Source organism: Lampris incognitus, chromosome 10, assembly GCF_029633865.1.
Source record: "Lampris incognitus isolate fLamInc1 chromosome 10, fLamInc1.hap2, whole genome shotgun sequence".
Taxonomy (NCBI): Eukaryota; Metazoa; Chordata; class Actinopteri; order Lampriformes; family Lampridae; genus Lampris; species Lampris incognitus.
The window spans coordinates 31,375,399-31,395,959 of NC_079220.1; the positions used below are offsets into that span (position 1 = coordinate 31,375,399).

General features: G+C 45.0%; 1 protein-coding gene and 1 non-coding gene across 2 annotated transcripts in view; one reads left to right on the top strand and one right to left on the bottom strand.

Moving 5' to 3' along the window:
• The first annotated feature begins 3,987 nt into the window (after positions 1–3,987).
• Positions 3,988–4,059, top strand: trnac-gca (transfer RNA cysteine (anticodon GCA)). The gene has a single exon. It is a non-coding gene; the product is annotated as a tRNA-Cys (tRNA).
• A 6,248-nt stretch (positions 4,060–10,307) lies between these two features.
• LOC130119933 (alpha-2,8-sialyltransferase 8F-like) overlaps positions 10,308–20,561 on the bottom strand; it is a 37,021-nt gene continuing 26,767 nt past the window's right edge. Inside the window, exon 8 of the mRNA XM_056288532.1 lies at positions 10,308–10,800. Within this exon, the coding sequence (XP_056144507.1) occupies positions 10,770–10,800 (31 nt within the window). The 3' untranslated portion in view covers positions 10,308–10,769. The remainder of the gene's footprint in view (positions 10,801–20,561) is intronic.

Genomic DNA, 20,561 nt, shown 5'->3' on the forward strand with positions numbered 1-20,561 from the left:
CATTGGAAGTGCGTGCGCCCAGAGGCATGAGGGAGCTGATATGCTGAAGCGCAGGGACGCGCTTCCCGAAGGAGGGGGGTAGTGTAACGTGCATGAATAAGTAGACACGTTGGCCCTTGGCTAACTGGTCAGACCCTTTAGTCGACTGGTTAACGTTGTCGCTTGCGGAGTGGCAGATACGGGTTCGCGTCCAGACTGTGGCAGTTCCCGGACTGCCCCCGAATTCTCTACAATATATTTGAAAAATGAACAATTAATTTCCCTAAGTAGCACATAGCAAGTAGCACATACCCTAGCCTAGCCCAGCCTATTCTAGTACATAGCAAGTAGCCTTGTTTAAAGTTAGGTTGATCGGAATGCAGTTTCCAAAGGTTTTCAATGCCATTTGATGTTGAATGTGTGAACTGGACCGCTCGTGCTTGACTAACGCTGCAGCCACACCCCACATCGTCACCGGGTCTCCTCACTTCTGCATCAGACTGGGAGATGCAAGTCGACCTGGGGGAGGGGGGGGCAGCTGAGGTTCCCAGACCACATAATGAGAACTTTGTTGAGGCCAGACATAGTGCTATCATCAGCCTCTTCAAAAAAGGTGGTTCTTAGAGTGCTGACGGTACCCTAGGACGACCGGATGGAGGAGGCAAATGAGTGGACGTGGTCCAATTACCAGGAGCTGGTGGATCAGTGCCGGAAGAGAGGCTTGAAGGCGTGTTGTGAGCCCATTGAAGTGGGGTGTAGAGGCTTTGATAGCTGCTCACTGAGCAAGCTCTACACTCTTCTTGGCATCACTGGGGCTGCTAAAAGGAAAGCCATCATGTCTTCAGTGGAGGCTGCAGAGAGGGCCTCCAGATGGCTTTGGATAGGAAGTAGTGATCTGTGGGCCAGTACTGCTGGGACATAAGCCAGGTCCAGATCAACCCTGGCTGGGTTGCCTGAGAGAGGGTGTATGATGTTGAAAGAGCCACACACATGAGAACCTCAGGAAACGTCACTGATGATGTGTCCCAGTGCATTCTAGGATGTATTGTCGAATCATTCAAACTGGTTCGGCCAGTGACACCCAGCAATGGGCTGGGTGACCACCAAGAACAGATTGGTGACAACTGGAGAGACAATTGACAGCTTGGAAAGATGGCATCCGGGGCAGGAAGGGGTAGCAGCCCAACCTGCATCTTTTGTGAGGAAGAACCCACATAAACTAGGGACAAACACACTGAAATATACCCACAAGGGAGCCCGAGAGGGGGGGGGGGAGAATGAGCACCCGAATGAGCACCTAACAATGACGACCTTGGCAAACAGATTATCAATGGCGACAACTTGAAGATGCATTTGCAGCAAGATCTGCAAGAATGATCACGGCCTTAAAATCCATCAGGCCCAAATGACATGCTTGGCATGAAGGGGAGCAGCACAGCACACAGGATCCACTCCTTGTGAGACGCAGGAGGAGCCTGGCCCAGAGAGACCCCATAGAGCTCAGTACCTCCATGTGCTAAGCTCTCTGTCCCCCTGCAGAGTAATTCAGAGTCGAATCAAGTGGCCTCCAGCAAGCCAGCACAGAGTGGCACCAATTTGATGAGGACGTGGCCAGAATCATCATGTCAACAGCAAAGGAAGACGCAGACAGACGACTTCCGACAATGACAACCATTATTGTCAGTTTTGCAGCAGAGAGGTTTGGTGTTGAAGAGGGCAAGACCACCAGAAGCAACGACACCATGAACCGAAGGGCAGACAAGCTCCACCAACTGTGGTAAGAGCTTTGGACTCTGGCAAGGCAGGTGAAGGCAGCAACCGAGGAGTAGAAACCACCACTGGCTGAGCTCCGTTACATCATCAGGAAGAAGCTCATGACCCTGCACAGAGCAAAATAGCACAAGAGACGGCGGAGAGAGAGAGCCAGGAAGTGTACTGTGTTTATAGCTGATCCATTTGGATTCTCAAGGCAGCTGTTAGGGCAGAAGTGCAGCGGTCTTCTTGCCTTCTCTAAAGAAGAGGTAGACCACTTCCTGCACAACGCTCTGAGTGACCCTGATAGAGAGCAAGAGCTAAGGCCCAACAGAGCCCGTTTGGATGTATCAGTGCCCACGGTGGAGTTCAACACCAAAGATCCCACCTGGAAGGAAGTCCAGGAGGTGGTTACTGCAGCCAGAGTCAAGCTCTACACTCTACTTGGCATCACTGGTGCTGCTAAAAGGAAAGCCATCAAGTCTTCTATGGAGGCTGCAGAGAGGGCCTCCAGATGGCTTTGGATCAGAAGGAGTGATCTGTGGGCCAGTGCTGCTGGGACACAAGCCAGGGCCTGATCAACCCTGTCTGGGTCGCTTGAGATAGGGTATATGATGTTGAAAGACCTGAAACCCCTGTGGACTTCAGGAAATATCACTGATGATGTGTCCCAGTGCATTCTAGGATGTATCTTTGAATCAGTAACTATTTTTAAATTCTTATTTGCTACAAATACATAGGATTGTAAATTTCCACAATCTTTATAGTGACATTAAAACTGATACTAATCTCTAGCAACATTTCATTGGGAAGTGGGAATGCCAGCCATGAGGCTTTTTGTTAGCCTACCATGGCAAGGAGTAGGAATATATTAAAGCTTTAGGGGGTATAGCTCAGTGGCAGAGCATTTCAATGCAGATCAAGAGGTCCCCAGTTCAACTCTGGGTGCCCCCTTTGCCTGGCAAAGAGAAACATTATGATTGATATAGGTCAGCAAAGATATAAAAAAAATTGTTGGTGTTCTTACTGCTATGTACTTACTTCTTCTGATTTACTCCAATATGTAAGCTTGGGTTGAAAACGTTTACATTTACAGACACATTCAGACCTTGCTACCTGCTCAAAATTTCTCCTCTATAACATCAGGAGGATTCGCCCATTCCTCACCGAAGAGATGGTACAGGTGCTCATCAAGGCTCAGGTCATCTCCCGGCTGGACTACGGCAAGTCCCTCCCTGCTGGCGCCCCAGCATCGGCCATCAGACCTCTGGAGCTTGTTCAGAAAGCTGCAGCTCGTCTGGTGTTTAACTGCCCTAAGTTCTCCCACACAACTCCCCTTCTCATGTCCCTACACTGGCTCCCAGTAGCTGCTCGCATCCAGTTTAAGACTCTGGTGCTAGCCTACAGGGCAGTGAAAGGAACAGCTCCTTCCTATGTCCAGGCCATGGTCAAGCCCGACACCCCCACCCGACCACTTCGCTCTGCTGCCTCGGGATGCCTGGTTGCCCTATCGCCCTGCTGCTGATTGAATCGGTCACGGCTCTTTTCTGTCCTGGCCCCACAGTGGTGGAATGAACTCCCCACTGATGTCAGGACAGCGGAGTCGCTGCCCATTTTTTGGCGCAGGTTGAAAACTCATCTCTTCAACAACTGCTACCCTGTTACTTCCTGTTAGCACTTATTGTATTCACTCATTTGAATAAAAAAATCTCTTTCTTGCACTTTTACTTAAGCACTGGGTTTACTCTTAGATACTTTTTTAGAGAGAAGTTGCACTTATGACCTCAGATGACTAGTAGTTCTCCTGATTTCCTACGTTAAATACACTTCATGTAAATCGCTTTGGATAAAAGCGTCGGCTAAATGACTGTAATGTAATGTAATTACTTTATTCTATGGCTACAAAAGCTTTGAAACATTACAGCTTGTAATGTTTTCAAGTCCTGTATGACCAATGTGCTTCAAGAGTCCCTTTCTTCAAATCTTGATGGACATTCTACTCAGAGTAATATTTCGTAAAAAAAAAAAAAAAATCTAACGTAACGTCACTGAACAACAGAGATCTGCGTTTGTTTGCTTTAGCTTTTGACTGCATTAAGACAAATCCCCATTCATTACGGTATCTATCATTTTTGGGTCATTGAGAAAAGATGGATAAAAAGTCCCCGGGTATGATAGTTATTCCTCATCAATGGACTGTTAGTTCAGCAAGACAAAGCAGGGCTGATATTACACTTCTGAATGACTGAACAAATAGGGGGTATAGCTCAGTGGCAGAGCATTTGACTGCAGATCAAGAGGTCCCCAGTTCAACTCTGGGTGCCCCCTCTATCTGTTGCAGAAATTATTTTAATTATTTTTTTTACCATAAACTGGAACCCAATATTTATTATAACACAGTTGTTCTTATTGGAGCTAGCAACTTGTTAATCTTTGAAAGCTATAAATTCCTTATGTTCTGTTCACACAACGAACAACCTGATTGAAGAGCCAAAAAGTTGACTATTAGATTGATTGACTGTTAGATGGTCACTCCCTGTATGCCTTGGAGAGTAAAATGTATTGCAGTTCTTAGTCTATACATGTAAAAAGTTTTTTTTTCTTTAGCGAATTAATCTCCTTTTACCCCACAAAAACAAGAGGCACAAATGTGTAACCTACTGGAAAAAAAAACATGTTGCAGCAAAATATTCAGAAGACTTACAATGAAGAGGCTGCCTGCAATCCTGAGTGGGAATGAAATAAGTTTTATTAGGCAAGATAGACAATTCTAGATAACACACCATACAGTCTGTGGAAGACAAGTTTAAATGCCTTCAACTGGCTCATACAATTAACTGTTGTTTAGTGTTCTAATTTATTCTTTTATTTGAATTTCCTTTTATTACAGTTCTGATCAATTAGTTAGGTAAAGTTATTTAATCCTTTATCTTGTTCACTTGTCTAGTGGCGATAGAAAAGAGTAGCTAGGCTTGTGTATTATTGACATGATCACATATGTATAGGTTAACCACATTGGTAAGAATTTCTATGGTTTTTAGGGTATGTAAGTGCATGAATTTATAAGACTTTTTGTAAAGTTGTGTTTTATTGACGTGTGTGTGTGTGTGTGTGTGTGTGTGTGTGTGTGTGTGTGTGTGTGTGTGTGTGTGTGTGTGTGTGTGTTTGTGTGTATATCAATACGGAAACAGGAAAAAAGATTTTGCGAGATGCACGAAACAGGCCTGTATTGCAATGTATTAAAATCTTTTCCTGTATCCGTGTTGATATTCCGCTCCTCATTTGTCGAGCTCTCACATCACCATTGACGGTTTCTGAAAAAAATATTTATATATATATATATGTGTGTGTGTGTGTGTGTGTGTGTGTGTGTGCGTGTGTGTGTATGTATGTATGTATATGTGTATATATGTATGTGTGTATATATATATATGTATGTATGTATATTATGTTTTGCTGGTTGGTCAGCAGTAATACAGAGATACACAAGCAAATAAAGGCACAATTTGGCGACACGGTGGTGCAGTGGTTTGTGCTGTTGCCTCATAGCAAGAAGGTCCTGAGTTCGAACCCTGGGGTAGTCCAATCTTGGGGTCATCCCAGGTCCTTTCTGTGTGGTGTTTGCATGTTCTCCTTGTGTCTGTGGTGGGTTTTCTCCGGGTGTTCCGGTTTCCCCCACCATCAAAAAGACATGCATGTTAGGGTTAATACTCCTGTCTATGTCCCTGACTGAGGCATGGCAAGATGAACTGGAGTTGGTCCCCGGGTCCTGCATGGCAGCTGCCCCACTGCTCCTAGCAACACAGCTAGGATCGGTTAATGGAGAGTTTAATTTCCCCACAGGGATCAATAAATTATCTCACATTCAAAAATCAAAATGTGTAGAAGGGGTGTGGGTTATCCATTCTTTTCATTGGTAATGGGGATAGTACAAAGAGGAGTAATGTGGTCTTGAGTCTGAGGGTGTAGAGCGCTGGGTACCGGTTTGGCCAGATGTTCATGTTGAGGTTCTGTTGGGCAGAGAAGAGCTATAGCTTATCTCTGTGTTACATCCAACACTGTCTTATGAAGTTCAGTGAGACTCATGGACTCATGTAGTGTTTTCGTGTTTAGGCAGACATTCTTTTGTTAACATCCAAACATTGGATACACTCACATTTCTAACCCAGTTTCCAGCGTATTTTTCAGAGTGTAGGGTGGAAGCACTGATTTACAGTGAAATATATTTTCAGTTTTGCAGATTTTCTGGCACATTTTACCGAACAACAAGATGTAACACATTCAAGACTCTCATAATAGTATTTGATTTCAGTAGACACTTTCTTAACAAAAAAACCCCAAAACAAACAAAAACAACAAAACAAAAAAACAACAACAACCAAGAAGGCTCTTGTTATTCCTCGTAATTTAGTTTCAACAAAATGGTGCATTGTTTCATAGTTATTTATTATTCCCATCGGGCACATGACTATCATTGCTGCCATGTTGGATCACAACCTAGCTGTGGATATGTGTAGCAACCGTTGGTTTATTCTATGCAACGTGTGTTCTTGCCACTTTGTTTTTGCTCGAAAGTGCGTTTAAAAGTTAAGAAAAGTTAACGCTTCGTAAAATTCTTGTCTGCTGTCATTTGTTATCTAGGGTACAGTTTTTTTTTTAAAAACTTGATAAGTACCTTGCTGGCTCTGACTTACTAAAACAAGTTTTGCTCTATGCTTGCTATTTGGGATTTAATCATTTAGGCCTATAATGGCATGTCTAAAGAACTATTTTGATTCACTCGAGCCAAAAGCAAAAAAAAAAAACCAATATCCAGAGAAGGTAAGCTTAGTGGATGGCATGGATCCATATGTTGTTCCTAAAAAGAACTGGACCACAAGCCTGGCTGAATATCCTACAATAACATATCCAGATATTGTGAACTACATACAAAGAGTGCCTACACCCATGAAGAAGAGTCTAGAGGCCTACAATCAATTTTTGTGTGGATGGATTAAAGAAATATCGTTGCTTAAAGCCTCTAATGGGAACATCCTTGTTCATTGCAGGGTAAGATAACGTGAGAAAATATTTCATTCTTCTGTACTATGCATTCATTTGAAATGGACCCTGTCCAATAAAGCAGGGGTTAAAGTTATTGTCCAAACTTAAACAAACATTGCTTTCATTGTTTTTTGTTTATATATAATTTGCTTTAATTATTAACAAGGAATGTGCAATTCCTTTGATACTTTAGATGCCTACTTTAAATGCTATATCTATTATAAGTTCTTATCTTCTTTCCAGGTACGGCACTCACAAAGAATGAATGAAACAGCCCTCTACCCCTGGATAATTTCAAAAAAGGATAGGCAAATATTAGCTGGACATTGCAATTGTATGGCAGGCTTTGGTGATTCATGTACTCATGTTGCAGCTCTCCTCTTTGCTACAGAGGCAACAGTAAGAATCAGGGATTCGAAGACATGCACAGAGAAGAAGGCATACTGGATGCTTCCTCCATCTTTGGAAAAGGTACCCTACAGTACGGTGTCTGAAATAGACTTCACTGCCCCAAAATCTAAGAAGAAAATCTTGGACCTTACAATTGATCAGAGGGAAATAAGGCAAATAAATACCCAGCCATCTTCCACTATTGCAGTACCTCCTCCAACACATGATGAAATTACAAAGTTTTACAACAGTCTCAGTGGAAACAAACAGAAACCTTTCACTGATTGAGCCATATTGAGATAGCTACATCCCAGCATCATTGAATAGGTCGATGCCAAAGGTTTTATCAGAACTAAATTATCAAGAAATATATGCCATGACATACAAACAATTAATTGATCATTGTGGAAAGATTGACCTGAGTGTAACTGATGAACAAATTAAATGCACTGAAGAGCTAACTCAGGAACAGGCTGTTGGCCACAATTCAAGGCAGGACGCATTTCCTCATCAATATTAAAGTCTTGCTGTAGGACAAATATCAAGTGCCCTTCTCAAAACCTCATCAAGAGAATTTGTTACCCTCACTTATATAGTTTTACTACTGCCTTCATCTTGGTTTGCCTGTTGTTGCTTCCATTTTTGACCTTAACGATTGTTTTCAGTGATGAATCTGCAGGAGGCCTGAATTTGTGGTTTCCCCAAATTTAAAGTAGGTGCCCAGTCTATGTTCGCCTTGTCGAAAAGAGCAGCTGGTTTCCCGGAGACGAAGTGATCTGAACAAACTCTGGTGTTGGTTTTCTTCTCCATGGTAAAATCTGATCTGTTAATCTGAGCCAACCAGACAGCTCATCTCTTCTGAAATTAATTTTGCATCTTCACGTTGATGTGTGATAACTTTTGGTAATCTGAAAAAAAGATTTCTTGTTCCTTCCAATTCTGTTTGAACACCCAACGATTGCACAAAAGTTAACCAGGATTGATGAACTCCTTTTGATCGGGTAAGTTTATGGCCTAAAACGGTAGGCACTAACTCAAAGAATTTTTCGTACTTCTGTCAAAGCCAAGTATTTATCAAGTTTTTTTAAAAAAACTTTTCCCTAGATCATAAATGGCAGCAGGCAAAAGTAAGAATGAACTTTTCTTAACCTATAAATGCACTTTCGAGCAAAAACATGCGGCGAGAACACACGTTGCATAGAATAAACAAACGGTTGCGTATCCACTGCTAGATTGTGATCCAATATGGCGGCAACGAAAAAGTCACGTGGCTGATGGGAATAATGATTAGTGTGATTCACACAAGGTATTACAGTATAGTGCCTTATGATCCGGGTATGAATTACATTCTTTTTTTTTTAGATTAACTTGCAATGGCTCCCATTTTGAACTAAACAGCGCTACCCCCAGACTCCAGCTAGGGGAGGCAATAGCGACCTTGATAATAAATATTGTCGAGGATTCACAGCATGATTACGATATACAATAGGGCTGTCCCGAATACCATTTTTGGGGTTCCAGAGCTTCGGTAGTAACCAATAGCGAATATTCGGAGCCAGACATAATCTGTTCTTGTCTGAGATGGATGGTATAGCGGTGCAACACGGCTCTTTCGATTTAATTAAAGCCGTTAATTGATAAGGATTCTGTTACTCTACAGTACTGTTGTTTGTATTGTTATTTGTTAACAAAAAACATTTTCTAAAAGGTTTGGTGTGTTTTATGCATCTTTTTTTAATCTCGAGTGGTTTGGTTGAACTACATCCTATTTTGTGACATAACAGCTTGTGACAATCGAATCCAAGACAACACTCGCAAAGTGCTATGAAACAGAAGCACAGAAATGCCATACTAGCTCTGACAAATTTAAGATTTGACATTTATATTTATCTATAATTTCTTTATTGTCATTTCTCAGTTATTGCATACATTGAAACGAAATATGTCCTCTGCATTTAACCCTTTCTATACACAATACAAACTTAACCCTTCCTGTTGTGAATGTAACTCCTGTATGGCTCACCTCCATTATTTTGGTTTCTAATACGAAGGCACAGAGTTCCCACTCCTGAGTTATAAAGTGACAGGTGCCAGTCATGTATGGCCTCCATACTCAACGAGTTCCAAAAGTCTGTTGTGAAACTCAAGGCAGTTGCATTTTCAACGAGAGTTAAAATTTGTCCTCATGCATTGCTGTACTTCAGAGACAGGGCGTGTGAAATACTGGAGCATTTGGGTATACAGTGTAGTCGGGCTCCATCTTCATTAATTTTCTGAAGCCTTCGACTACGTTAATAGGGCTCATTGTCCATAGTGATGAACTCTACTATGGCATCTGTTATCACTTTCTTTTCTCAGTTATTGGTTTTTGGAACTTAAGGGTCTGCTTTGTAGTTTTGGGTGTAGTTGAGGATGTTGGTGGCTGCAATTCCTGGAGATGCGCCTATGGACAAATTATTAGGCTTTTTTATGCCAATAATTGCCTTAGCCCCAGATGTTCCCACATTACTTATATTTTATTTTAACTATTCGGATCAGTTGCAACTATTTTCCCAGCAAAGTAAGTGCACGTTTTTATCATGTGTAATGTTACTGTTTAAACGGTGGATAAAAACAGCTTGATAATGGCGACTGGAAAACAGACAGGAGCTAAGCTAAGTTTGCTCGCTAGTATAATCTCGGTTTTTTACACTGTCAAAGAATAGCCTACTACATACAGCATTCAGGTGATTTTTCATGCTTGTGCCACCGTGTTAGGCCAGTTTCAGATTGCATATTTGGCACAGTGCCTTGCCATCGCTTAATTTAAAGTGTCACCACACAGTTGAGGACTTCGGGATTTTGTTTTCCCTTTATTTATTTATTTTACACCCCCCCTTTTTTTTCTCCCTAATTGTACTTGGCCAATTACCCTACTCTTCACATCCGGCTTCCCACCTGCAGGGGGGGTAACACAGGAATTTGAACCACCAAACCCCATGTTGGTAGGCAACGGAATAGACCGCTACACACCCGGGCTTGTTTTCCCTTTAAAGGCCAAGGTGAACTGAAGCGTGATGTCACTGCTGTGCATGAGAGGGATGTGACGCACCGCAGCTGAGACAGTATATATTTTCACATTTTAACAGCGCAATTAACAAAAATGGGCTGACAAATGTATTTTGTAGTTCGCCTTTATTGATGGCCTAGCTTTAGCAAAATAAAAAATAAAACCCCAAATATCCGAATCCCAAAATTGAAACCGAATACCTACCCAACGCACGAATATCCAAATAGTCAGATATTCGGGTCCAGCCCTAGTATACAATATTAACACTTTTTTTTTTTTTTGCATTTTGAATTCAGTGCAAAAAACCTGACTGCCAAGGAGCCTGCTTGGCATTAACTTCACATCACGACCTCCTTCCTCCTTGTTCCTTTATCCATAGTGATCTGTAGGGTAGCAGCCATAAAGAAACACACACACACACACACACACACACGCACACATGCACACATGCATGCATGCAAAAACACCCCTCCAGGCTGCTGCAATCCAGAACTTCTGAGCAGAGTTTGGTCTGTCTTCTGCAGGCTGACCTTTCATCTTCAACATGGACGATGATTCACCCACCAGTCGTTGCACTTCCCACTGGCCTGTGTGGAGAATACAGGATAAAGGTCATATCAGTTAACAGCATCTTTCTTTGAAATGATGGTGTGGTTTCGTGGACTAATCATTTTGGCAGAGAATATCCCATTGAGCAATAGACCTGATGTCATTGTGGTGAATCTGTGTTACCGCTCATCTAGCTCAGATTATATGTGGATAAATGTAGATTAGACCAAACTGTTAAATCATCAGTTACATAATTATGTGTTTCCCAGACAACTCTAACTGTCTAAGATACACAATGCAAGTCCATGTATTGTGTAAGAATACTTTTAATAACTTTGGTTTAGTAGTGGCTATTTAGGCTAAGATTTAGACATCCACTAAACTGTAACTTTTCAACCAAATTTAGCTAAATCTTGGATGATGGCGGCACATGCAAGAGGGAGCAGTATGTGGCTGGTCAATGGATTCATTAACTACAGTGGTTGAAACTGAACAATATTTAAAAAGCTATTTTACTAAATTTATATCTAACTTTAAAATGCTTTTTTGGCAAAAAAAACAAAAATCAATTAATGTTTATTCTTCTTGCTAAAAAGATAAATAGGTCCACAGTAGATTTTGAGATTTTTTTTCCATTATTATTATTTGGCTAAATGTTCTCAGAATTCACAAAATATAGCTGTTTGCAGACAATATGGTGGACCAGGGGAGACGCCATGATAACTCATCTGTGGGGAGGTGACGATCTCATCCCCGGGGAGTCATGTCGCATGAACTCTTCTGTGGGGATGGAAGTAATGTAATTTTTTGGGCAAGAACATTTTATAAAAGAAGGTGTGACCGGGGTGTCCCGGTGGCATAAGGGTCTATTCCGTTGCCTACCAACACAGGGATCACTGGTTCGAGCCCCCCGTGTTACCTCCGGCTTGGTTGGGTGTCTGTATAGACACAGGTGGCCATGTGTGCGGGTGGGAAGCCGGATGTGGGTAAGAGTGGGTTAATTGGCCAAGTACAATTGGGGAGAAAAATGGGGGAAAAATCCCCAAAAAATAAAAGAAGGTGTGACCAGTGTGTTTGACGATGATGGTAAAAACCTACCACCAATGTTAGCATGAAAGCTATAAATAAAAACGTAATTAGAAGGACAACATTTTGACAGCAAGTTTGATGTTATTCTTTAGGTCAATGCTAGCTATCCTGTTAGGGTTTAGTTAGTGCTATTGTTAAATCTTGTTAATGCAAGTTATGCAGCCTGAGTGAGGGCAGTGCAAATACAGCGTTAAATTAATTTGAAACCTTAATATTGATGTTCACCATGTTAATCCAGACAATTAATTGTACATTAGGTAGCCTACAAGTTTTAGAAATCACTATTCACTAAGATTGTCTTAACCTGCTTTGTTGCCAGACAGGAATCTAAAATCAATATTTTATTTGCTAATATGTCTAATATGGTCTGTTCACAATTTCAACAATTCTAGGATCCCTGCAGTTTCTGCCATATGGGCTTTGTCTTCTGTGTTGGCCTCTCATATAGCCTTTTCTCATTACCTCTTTATTAATCTAAGGGGCTGCAGCAGTGGCTTCATGTTGTATCCTTGTTACTCTCCTGATGCTAGGAACTGTCGATCTATATTTTGACAATCAGAACCAGAACCAAAATCAGAATCAGATTTATTGCCAAGTACAAGAACATACAAGGAATTTGCCTTGGTATGTAGGTGCAAGAGGGACAAAATAATAGTAAATAATAAATAAAATTTTTAAAAAGCATAATAAATAAAATGTATATCCACAATGAAATAACATGAAAATAAGGTGCAATCAACACCAGTTCAGAGTTGAACATGAGACCACGTGGAAGCCCCTGATTCCTGGCACTGGATGGCAAAAGCTGTACTTAGAAAAAGTCAAATTAGAATTTTAAGAAGTTATTTATATAATATTTGTTTACTGTCACATATCAGGAAAGAACCCAAAAGCAGACGGGAGAACCAGGTAAGGGAAGAATCAAGTCTTTATTGAAGTAACCGATCTCAGGGGTAGAGCAGGAGTCGGCTCAGTGGCAGGTAGGCAGGCAGGCAGGCAGGCAGAAGTCCATGAAAGGCGACGTTCCAGCGAAGACTGGACCACAGTGGAGGCTTTTTAATGGTGATGATCACGTTGATGTGAAAGGAGAGCGGCTGACGGCTTTGATGGCCAGCTGGTGTCAGGGGCGAACGCTTTGATGTCAAGGGCGAGAGGCTGATTGCTTTGAAGTCAAGGGAGAGAGGCTGTGACGGGGGGGTCAGCAGGTGTCAGGGGCGAACGCTTTGATGTCAAGGGCAAGAGGCTGTGACAGCAAACGCTTTGATGTCAAGGGCGAGAGGCTGTGACAGTACCCCGCCTCCGAGGGGCGCCACTGGGCGACCTACCAGACCCGTCAGGGTGCATCCTGTGGAAGTCCCAGATGAGGTTCGCGTCCAGGACCAGGCGACGAGGGACCCAACACCTCTCCTCCGGGCCATATCCCTCCCAGTCAACGAGATACTGCAGGCCGCGACCGCGGCGACGAGAGTCCAGGAGACGACGAACGGTGTAAGCCGGGTGATCATTGATCATACAAGGAGGTGGGGGCGGGGGGACTGGAGGAACTAGAGGGCTGGTAGAGACAGGTTTGAGGCAGGACACATGGAAGGAAGGGTGAACCCGGAGAGTGCGGGGCAGCTTCAGACGGACCATAGAGGGGTTAATGACTTTGACAATGGGAAAGGGACAAATATACCTGGAGAACAGTTTTTTAGCATCCGATTTCAAGGGTAGATCGTTGGTTGGTCACCGGGAGAGTAGTCCGGAGCAGGGGTGCGATGACGATCCGCCAAGCGCTGGTAACGGCCGGAGGTCCTGAGCAGTGCAGCATGGGCTCGCCGACAGCACTGACGGACATGGGCCTGGACAGACGGAACCGGAATGTCTACCTCTTGAGAAGGAAAAAGGGGAGGCTGATAGCCGTAAAGGCATTGAAAAGGGGAAGACCCAGTAGCAGACGATGGCAGGGTGTTATGGGCATATTCTACCCAGGGGAGTTGTGAGGACCAAGAGGATGGGTTGGCAGACACCAGACAGCGGAGAACCGTCTCCAATCCCTGGTTGGCCCTCTCGGCCTGGCCGTTGGTCTGAGGATGGAAACCCGATGACAGGCTGACGGTGGCACCGATGGCAGAGCAGAAAGCCTTCCAGACAGCAGAAGTGAACTGGGGGCCACGGTCAGACACTATATCACGGGGAAGACCGTGGACCCGGAAAACCTCCCTGACCAGCAGATCCGCAGTCTCTCGGGCCGAAGGAAGTTTAGACAAGGGCAAAAAGTGAACAAATTTACTGAAGCGATCAACAACAGTCAGTACAACGGTGTTACCTTCGGAGGCGGGCAGACCAGAGACGAAATCCAAGGACAGATGTGACCAGGGACGGTGTGGAACAGGCAGGGGGCGCAGCAGACCGGCACTGGCCCGAGTGGAGGGCTTATTCTGGGCACAAACAGGACAGGCAGAAACCAAAGACCCAGTATCCTCCGTCATGGAAGGCCACCAGAACCACCTGCGGAGGAAGGCTAGGGTACGGGTTACTCCAGGACGGCAGGTAAGTTTGGAAGAGTGAGCCCACTGCAACACACTAGATTTAACAGCATCTGGAACAAACAAGCGCCCAGGGGGACCGTTACCTGGGTCGGGCTGAGTCTGTTGTGCTGCCATGACCTCCCTTTCAATGTTCCAGGTGACAGCCGCAGCTGCAGCCGCAACCACACAGGTAGAGGGAACGATGGTGTCAGGTTGGAGCTTGGGCTCGGACTCCTTCCCATGCACATGAGACAGAGCATCGGGCTCGGCATTCCTGGAGCCAGGGCTTGACACCCGACAGGGGACAGACTGAGGCAGAGCAGACTGTAGGCATAAGGCATGACAGACGGGACTCCAACTTAAAATTCTGGCCGATGACCAATCAATATGGGGACTATGCTTAACCAACCAAGGATGACCAAGCATAATGGGAGCAAATGGAGAATTGATAACAAAAAAATCTTAACTCCTCTTGATGGTTTCCCGACAACAGGAGGCGCACAGGCTCGGTCTTAGAGGTTATCCGGGCCAGGAGACGTCCATCCAGGGCATTAGCTTCAAGAGGCTGGTCCAGACTCACAGTGGCAAGACCTAACTGCTTCACAACACTTGCATCCAAAAAGCTTTCATCAGCTCCAGAGTCAATTAAAGCCAAAAGTTTAGTGGACTGACCTTTAAAACTGATGGTAGCTTGCAACTGGGTACGTGGACGAGGAGACAGAGGGCAGACAGTTGGGCTCACGAGGATCCTCCTCCTCCCTCGTGAGCCTGCTAGTTTGACGGACGGTGAGGGCAGGAGGCAAGAAAGTGACCAGGCTGACCACAATACAAGCAGCTGTTCTCGGTGATGCGGCATTGACACTCCTCCGGGTTGGAGCCGGAAGTGGCCGAGTTGCATCGGCTCCGAAGCTGGGGAAGAGTCACGCCTCGGGCTTTCTCGGAGGACGTCAGCCTCAGGCGAGCGAGCTCGGCCCCCAGAGTTTGGAAGTGTGGCCCGTGGTAAGTGGTTGTGACCAGGAAAGCGGCGCGAAACCAATTCGTCCTTTAGGGATTCGCTGAGACCGTTGGAAAAACCAGCCTGGAGGGACTCGTTGTTCCATCCACTCTCCGCTGATAGCGTACGGAACTCAACTGAGTAGTCAGCGATGCTGCGGGAACCCTGGCGGAGAGAGATCAGTCTTTTTGATGCATCCTTTCCCCGCACAGGATGATCAAAAACCTGGCGAAAAGCAGTGGTGAACTCAGCGTAGGATGAGGCAGTGGAGGCCTGCATCTCCCACACCGCTGTAGCCCAATCCAGGGCGCTTCCCCGGAGAAGACCCATGATGTAAGCGACTTTGGCTCCATCCATGGAATATGACGGGGGCTGCTGGTTAAACACAATCTCACACTGCTTCAAAAAAGGGCGACAAAGTCCAAAATCTCCATCATACTTATCGGGCGGGGCAACCCATGGTTCCTTAGCCGAAGTTGATGGCACTGGGGGTGGCGGAGTTGGAGGGGCGGGTCCCGGGCTAGCAGAGGCACCAATTTGAGTCTGGATTCCGGAGATCTTTGAGCCGAGCTCACGGAGGGCATCAGCCATCTCCTGTAGCACCTGGCTGTGCTGGCCGAGGACCGATTCCTGGTTGGCTACAGCCTGGCAGACCGTGGCCAGGTCTGTGGTGGAATGGTCTGCTGGGTCCATAGTGGCTGGAACGTACTGTCACGTATCAGGAAAGAACCCAAAAGCAGACAGGACAACCAGGTAAGGGAAGAATCAAGTCTTAATTGAAGTAACCGATCTCAGGGGTAGAGCAGGAGTTGGCTCAGTGGCAGGTAGGCAGGCAGAAGTCCATGAAAGGCGACGTTCCAGCGAAGACTGGACCACAGTGGAGGCTTTTTAAGGGTGATGATCGCGTTGATGTCAAGGGAGAGCGGCTGACTGCTTTGATGGCCAGCTGGTGTCAGGGGCGAACGCTTGGATGTCAAGGGCGAGAGGCTGATTGCTTTGAAGTCAAGGGAGAGAGGCTGTGACGGGGGGGTCAGCAGGTGTCTGGGGCGAACGCTTTGATGTCAAGGGCAAGAGGCTGTGACAGCGAACGCTTTGATGTCAAGGGCGAGAGGCTGTGACATTTACAGGGTTTAGCAGGTTTTATGCTGGGTTTCGATATACAGAGAGCACAGTAGGGAAGATAAAAGAGGGTGGGGATGGATGGGCAGCAATGTCAGGATCTGTGGGTGGCTGGAGGCTTGTTGGAAAGGCCTGCTTTCCTGTACTTTCCTACTTGCCTGTATTTATTCCCTGTATGTTTTACCTGTATTTAGACTCATTAAAACGGAACTTTTGCCCATTCTTAAATACTTTCTCCTTTTCCAACTTAAGCTGTCTGAGTTTAATTGTAAACCAGGGCTTGTCATTGTTGTAACTAACCCTGGTGTGTGATGGTACACAGCTGTCCTCATAGAAGCTAATCTAAGATGTCACAGCGTCAGTGTACTCATCCAGACTGTTGGTAGCAGACCTGAAACCATCCCAGTCATTGCAGTCCAAGCACACGCGAAGATCCTCCATAGCTTCACTAGTCCACTTCTTAGATGTTTTCACAACAGGTTTAGAGTTTTCATTTCTGCCTGTATCCAGGAATCACATGGACCATGACGTGGTCAGAGTGTCCCAGTGCAGCATGGGGGACCACGTAATAGGCACAGTTGATTGTAGTGTAACAGTGATTGAAAGAATTCTGCCTGTTCGGGTATTTTAATCAGCTGACAGTATTTAGGTAGTTCATGGCTGAGATTCCCTTTGTTAAAGTCACTGATGGCAATAATGAAAGAGTCTGGATTTGTCTGTTCCATGCACAGTATCTGGTCGGCAAGCATGCGTTGTGCATCCTGCAAATTCTGCCTGTGGTAGAATGTAAACATCAGTCAGAATCAATGAAGTGAACTCATGGGGGGAGTAGAAAGGTTTACAGTTGATGAAAAGTTTCCACAACAGGAGAACAGTGCTGCAGAATCACTGTCACATCTTTACACCAGCCACTGTTAATGTAAAAACAAATACCTCCACCTATTGTTGCCATTCACTGATTAGCACAGTCGCCTCACAGCAAGAAAGTCCTAGGTTCGAGCCCCGGAGTAGTCCAACCTTGGGGTTCATCCTCTCCTGTGGAGTTTACATGTTCTCCCTGTGTCTGTGGGTTTCCTCCGGGTTCTCCGGTTTCCTCCCACAGTCCAAAGACATGTAGGTCAGGTGAATCGGCCATACTAAATTGTCCCTAAGTATGTGTGTGTGTGTGTGTGTGTGTGTGTGTGTGTGTGTGTGTGTGTGTGTGTGTGTGTGTGTGTGTGTGTGTCTCGGCCCTGTGATGGACTGGCGGCCTATCCAGGGTGTCTCCCTGCCTGCCGCCTAGTGACTGCTGGGATAGGCTCCAGAATTTCCGCGACCCTGACAGAAGGATAACCGGTTTGGATAATGGATGGATGGATGGATACCTCCACCTTTAATTTTGCCGCAAAGCTTTGTGTCGTGATCTGCTCTGAGCAGCTGGAACCCTGCCAGATGCAGAGCAGAGTCCAGATTTGATCCACACATCCAAGTTTCAATGAAGCACAAAACACAAGATGGAGAAAAGTATGTTCTTTAGCACACGTAGATTAATTTTATCTAGTTTGTTGCTCAGTGACCACACATTAGAAAGAAATATTCCTGGCAATGGCGTGAGTCATCTCCATCTGCGTAGCTGCATGAGGATGCCAGCATGTTTCCCTCTCCTCCGGCATTTCACTGTGTGAATAAAGGTGAGCGCACCTTTGACAAAAATGTCCAGTAATTCCACAGATAGGATGAGAAAGTTTGTGAATAAATCTGCAGAAGTTGTGATTGTGGCATGAGGTTCTGGTTTTTATAGACCTTAGCTTCTTGCTAGAGGGTAGTGTTTTGTAGAGACCATGGACTGGGTGGAAAGGCTCAGCCATAATCTTTCCTTCTCGTCTCAGCATCCTGGAGGCATATAGGTTGTGGACGGACAGTAGGTTGCAGCCAATCACCGTCTTAGTAGAGCGAATGATACTCTGAAGTCTCCCTTTGTCCTGGGCAGGGGCAGTAGCATACCAGATAGTGACGGGGGGGTGAGGATGGACTCAATGATGGCAGTGTAAAAGTGCAATATCATTGGCTTTGGCTGGTTGAACTTTATCAGCTGCCGCAGGAAGTACATCCTCTGCTATACCTTCTTGGTGATGGAGCTGATGTTCAGTTCAACTCCAACTTGAGGTTCTGAGTAGGGATGGGCAAATGATCAATTTTTCTTGATCGATCATTGCGAAAATTAACGATCAATTATCGATGAATTGTTAATTACTTTTAATGAAAAAAAATGTCTATGGCAGAAATACCAAAGAAAGCGTGTTTTTCCTCAATTAAATCTTTATTCATCAAAGGAGTTAACTTATAGTTAACTTATAGTACAACCACAATGCTTTTAAACAAGGTAGTTAAAGTTTAACTGTTTAATTGTAAAAAACCGGCATATCACAATCCGTCACGACGCGTAAAAAAGGCAGCCACGAGCCCGGCCGAGTCAAATCTCTTCACAAATTAAAGAGCCAATGCTGCTGCGCTCTTAAACACCATTGAGCCTCTTTGAGAAACAATTCCCCACAATATAAATTATATGTAGGCTATGTATAAAATATGCAAATTAAAAAATAAAATAAAAACATTAGGCCTACTTAGCGCTGACAGTTTTTCACAAAATGTAACTTTGAACGACTCCAATAGGCCTCCAGCTGAGAGAGATAAAATAGAATAAATAACAGTTACTCACATAAAGGATATCGGTCCACAGTCCACTCTTAACAAATTCAAGTAATTCCAGCCTACTGGTTTTTGTTCAGCAAGATGAGCACGTTGACATGCTCAGGGGTGAGACGCGACTGAACACAGCCAAGTGACCGTCAGTCCAGCCGCTAAAAACACTCGCTCCGAAGGGACCGAAGTTGTGGGGATGCAGAGGTATTTTCGCGCTAACTTTGCCAGCCTGGGGAACCTCCCTCCATTCAATTTCCACCAGTCTGTGGGGTTGCAATTCAGGGGTGGGGGAGTCTCCCTCAGAAAGTTCTGAACTTCTGCTTCTATGCCAGTGTCGCGTGGAGTGGAGTACTGCTCCCCGAAAAGTAGTGCCATGGCAAACGCCAGCGCGGCTGCGGCTCCGGTGGCTGCGCTAGCCACACTTCAATTTACGCACTTCACGTTGAAGGCTATTTTTCCAATATGGTAGCCAGTGGGTACTAGCTCAGTTTTCGGTCCCCAGATATAAAAATTGCATCCCCGCCTGGTTAAGAGGTCTCATTACTGCCAGGCAGTGAAATTCATTCTTTCAACATTGCTGCCACAGAGTGAGATTCATTAATTCAACCTCTATGTGATATGGACGTTGATCGATAAAAAATCCACGGGATCGACTAGTTTCCTAACGATCCAATTATCGATTATCGATTAATCATGCCCATCCCTAGTTCTGAGTGATGATGGTGCCCAGGAAGTGAAAGGAATCCAGACTGTCGACTGGGGAGCCAGGCAGGGTGATGGGGGCAGGTGGGGTTGGGTACTTTCTGAAGTCTACAACCATCTCCATTGTCTTTGTAGTGTTAGGTGCCAAGTTGTTTTGGCTGCACCGGGAAACCAGATGGTCAATCTCCTAACTGTAGGTGGACTCATCCCCACTAGAGATGAGCCCAATATGGGTGGTATCATCAGCAAACTTCAGGAGCTTGACTTACTAGTGACTGGAGGTGCAGCTGCTTGTATACAGGGAGAAGCGTAGAGGGGAAAGGACACAGCCTTGAACGGAACCTGTGCTGATGGTCTGGGAGTCAGAGGAAGTCAGTGATCCACTTAAAAGTGGAGACAGGCACATGCTGCTGGGAGAGCTTGTCCTGCAGCAGAGCCAGGATTATGGTGTTGAAGGCAGTGCTGAATTCCACAAACAGCATCCTGGGGTAGGTTGCTGCAGAGTCCAAGTTCTGGAGGATGAAGTGGAGCGCCATGTTATTGCATTTTCCACAGACCTGTTTGCTCTGTAGGTGATCTGCAGGGAGTCCAGGTGTGGGTCAGTGATAGTTTTAAGGTGGGACAGAACAAGGTGCTCAAAAGACTTCATTACCACAGAGGGCAGGGTGATGAATCTGTAGTCACTGAGTTCTGTGACCCTTGG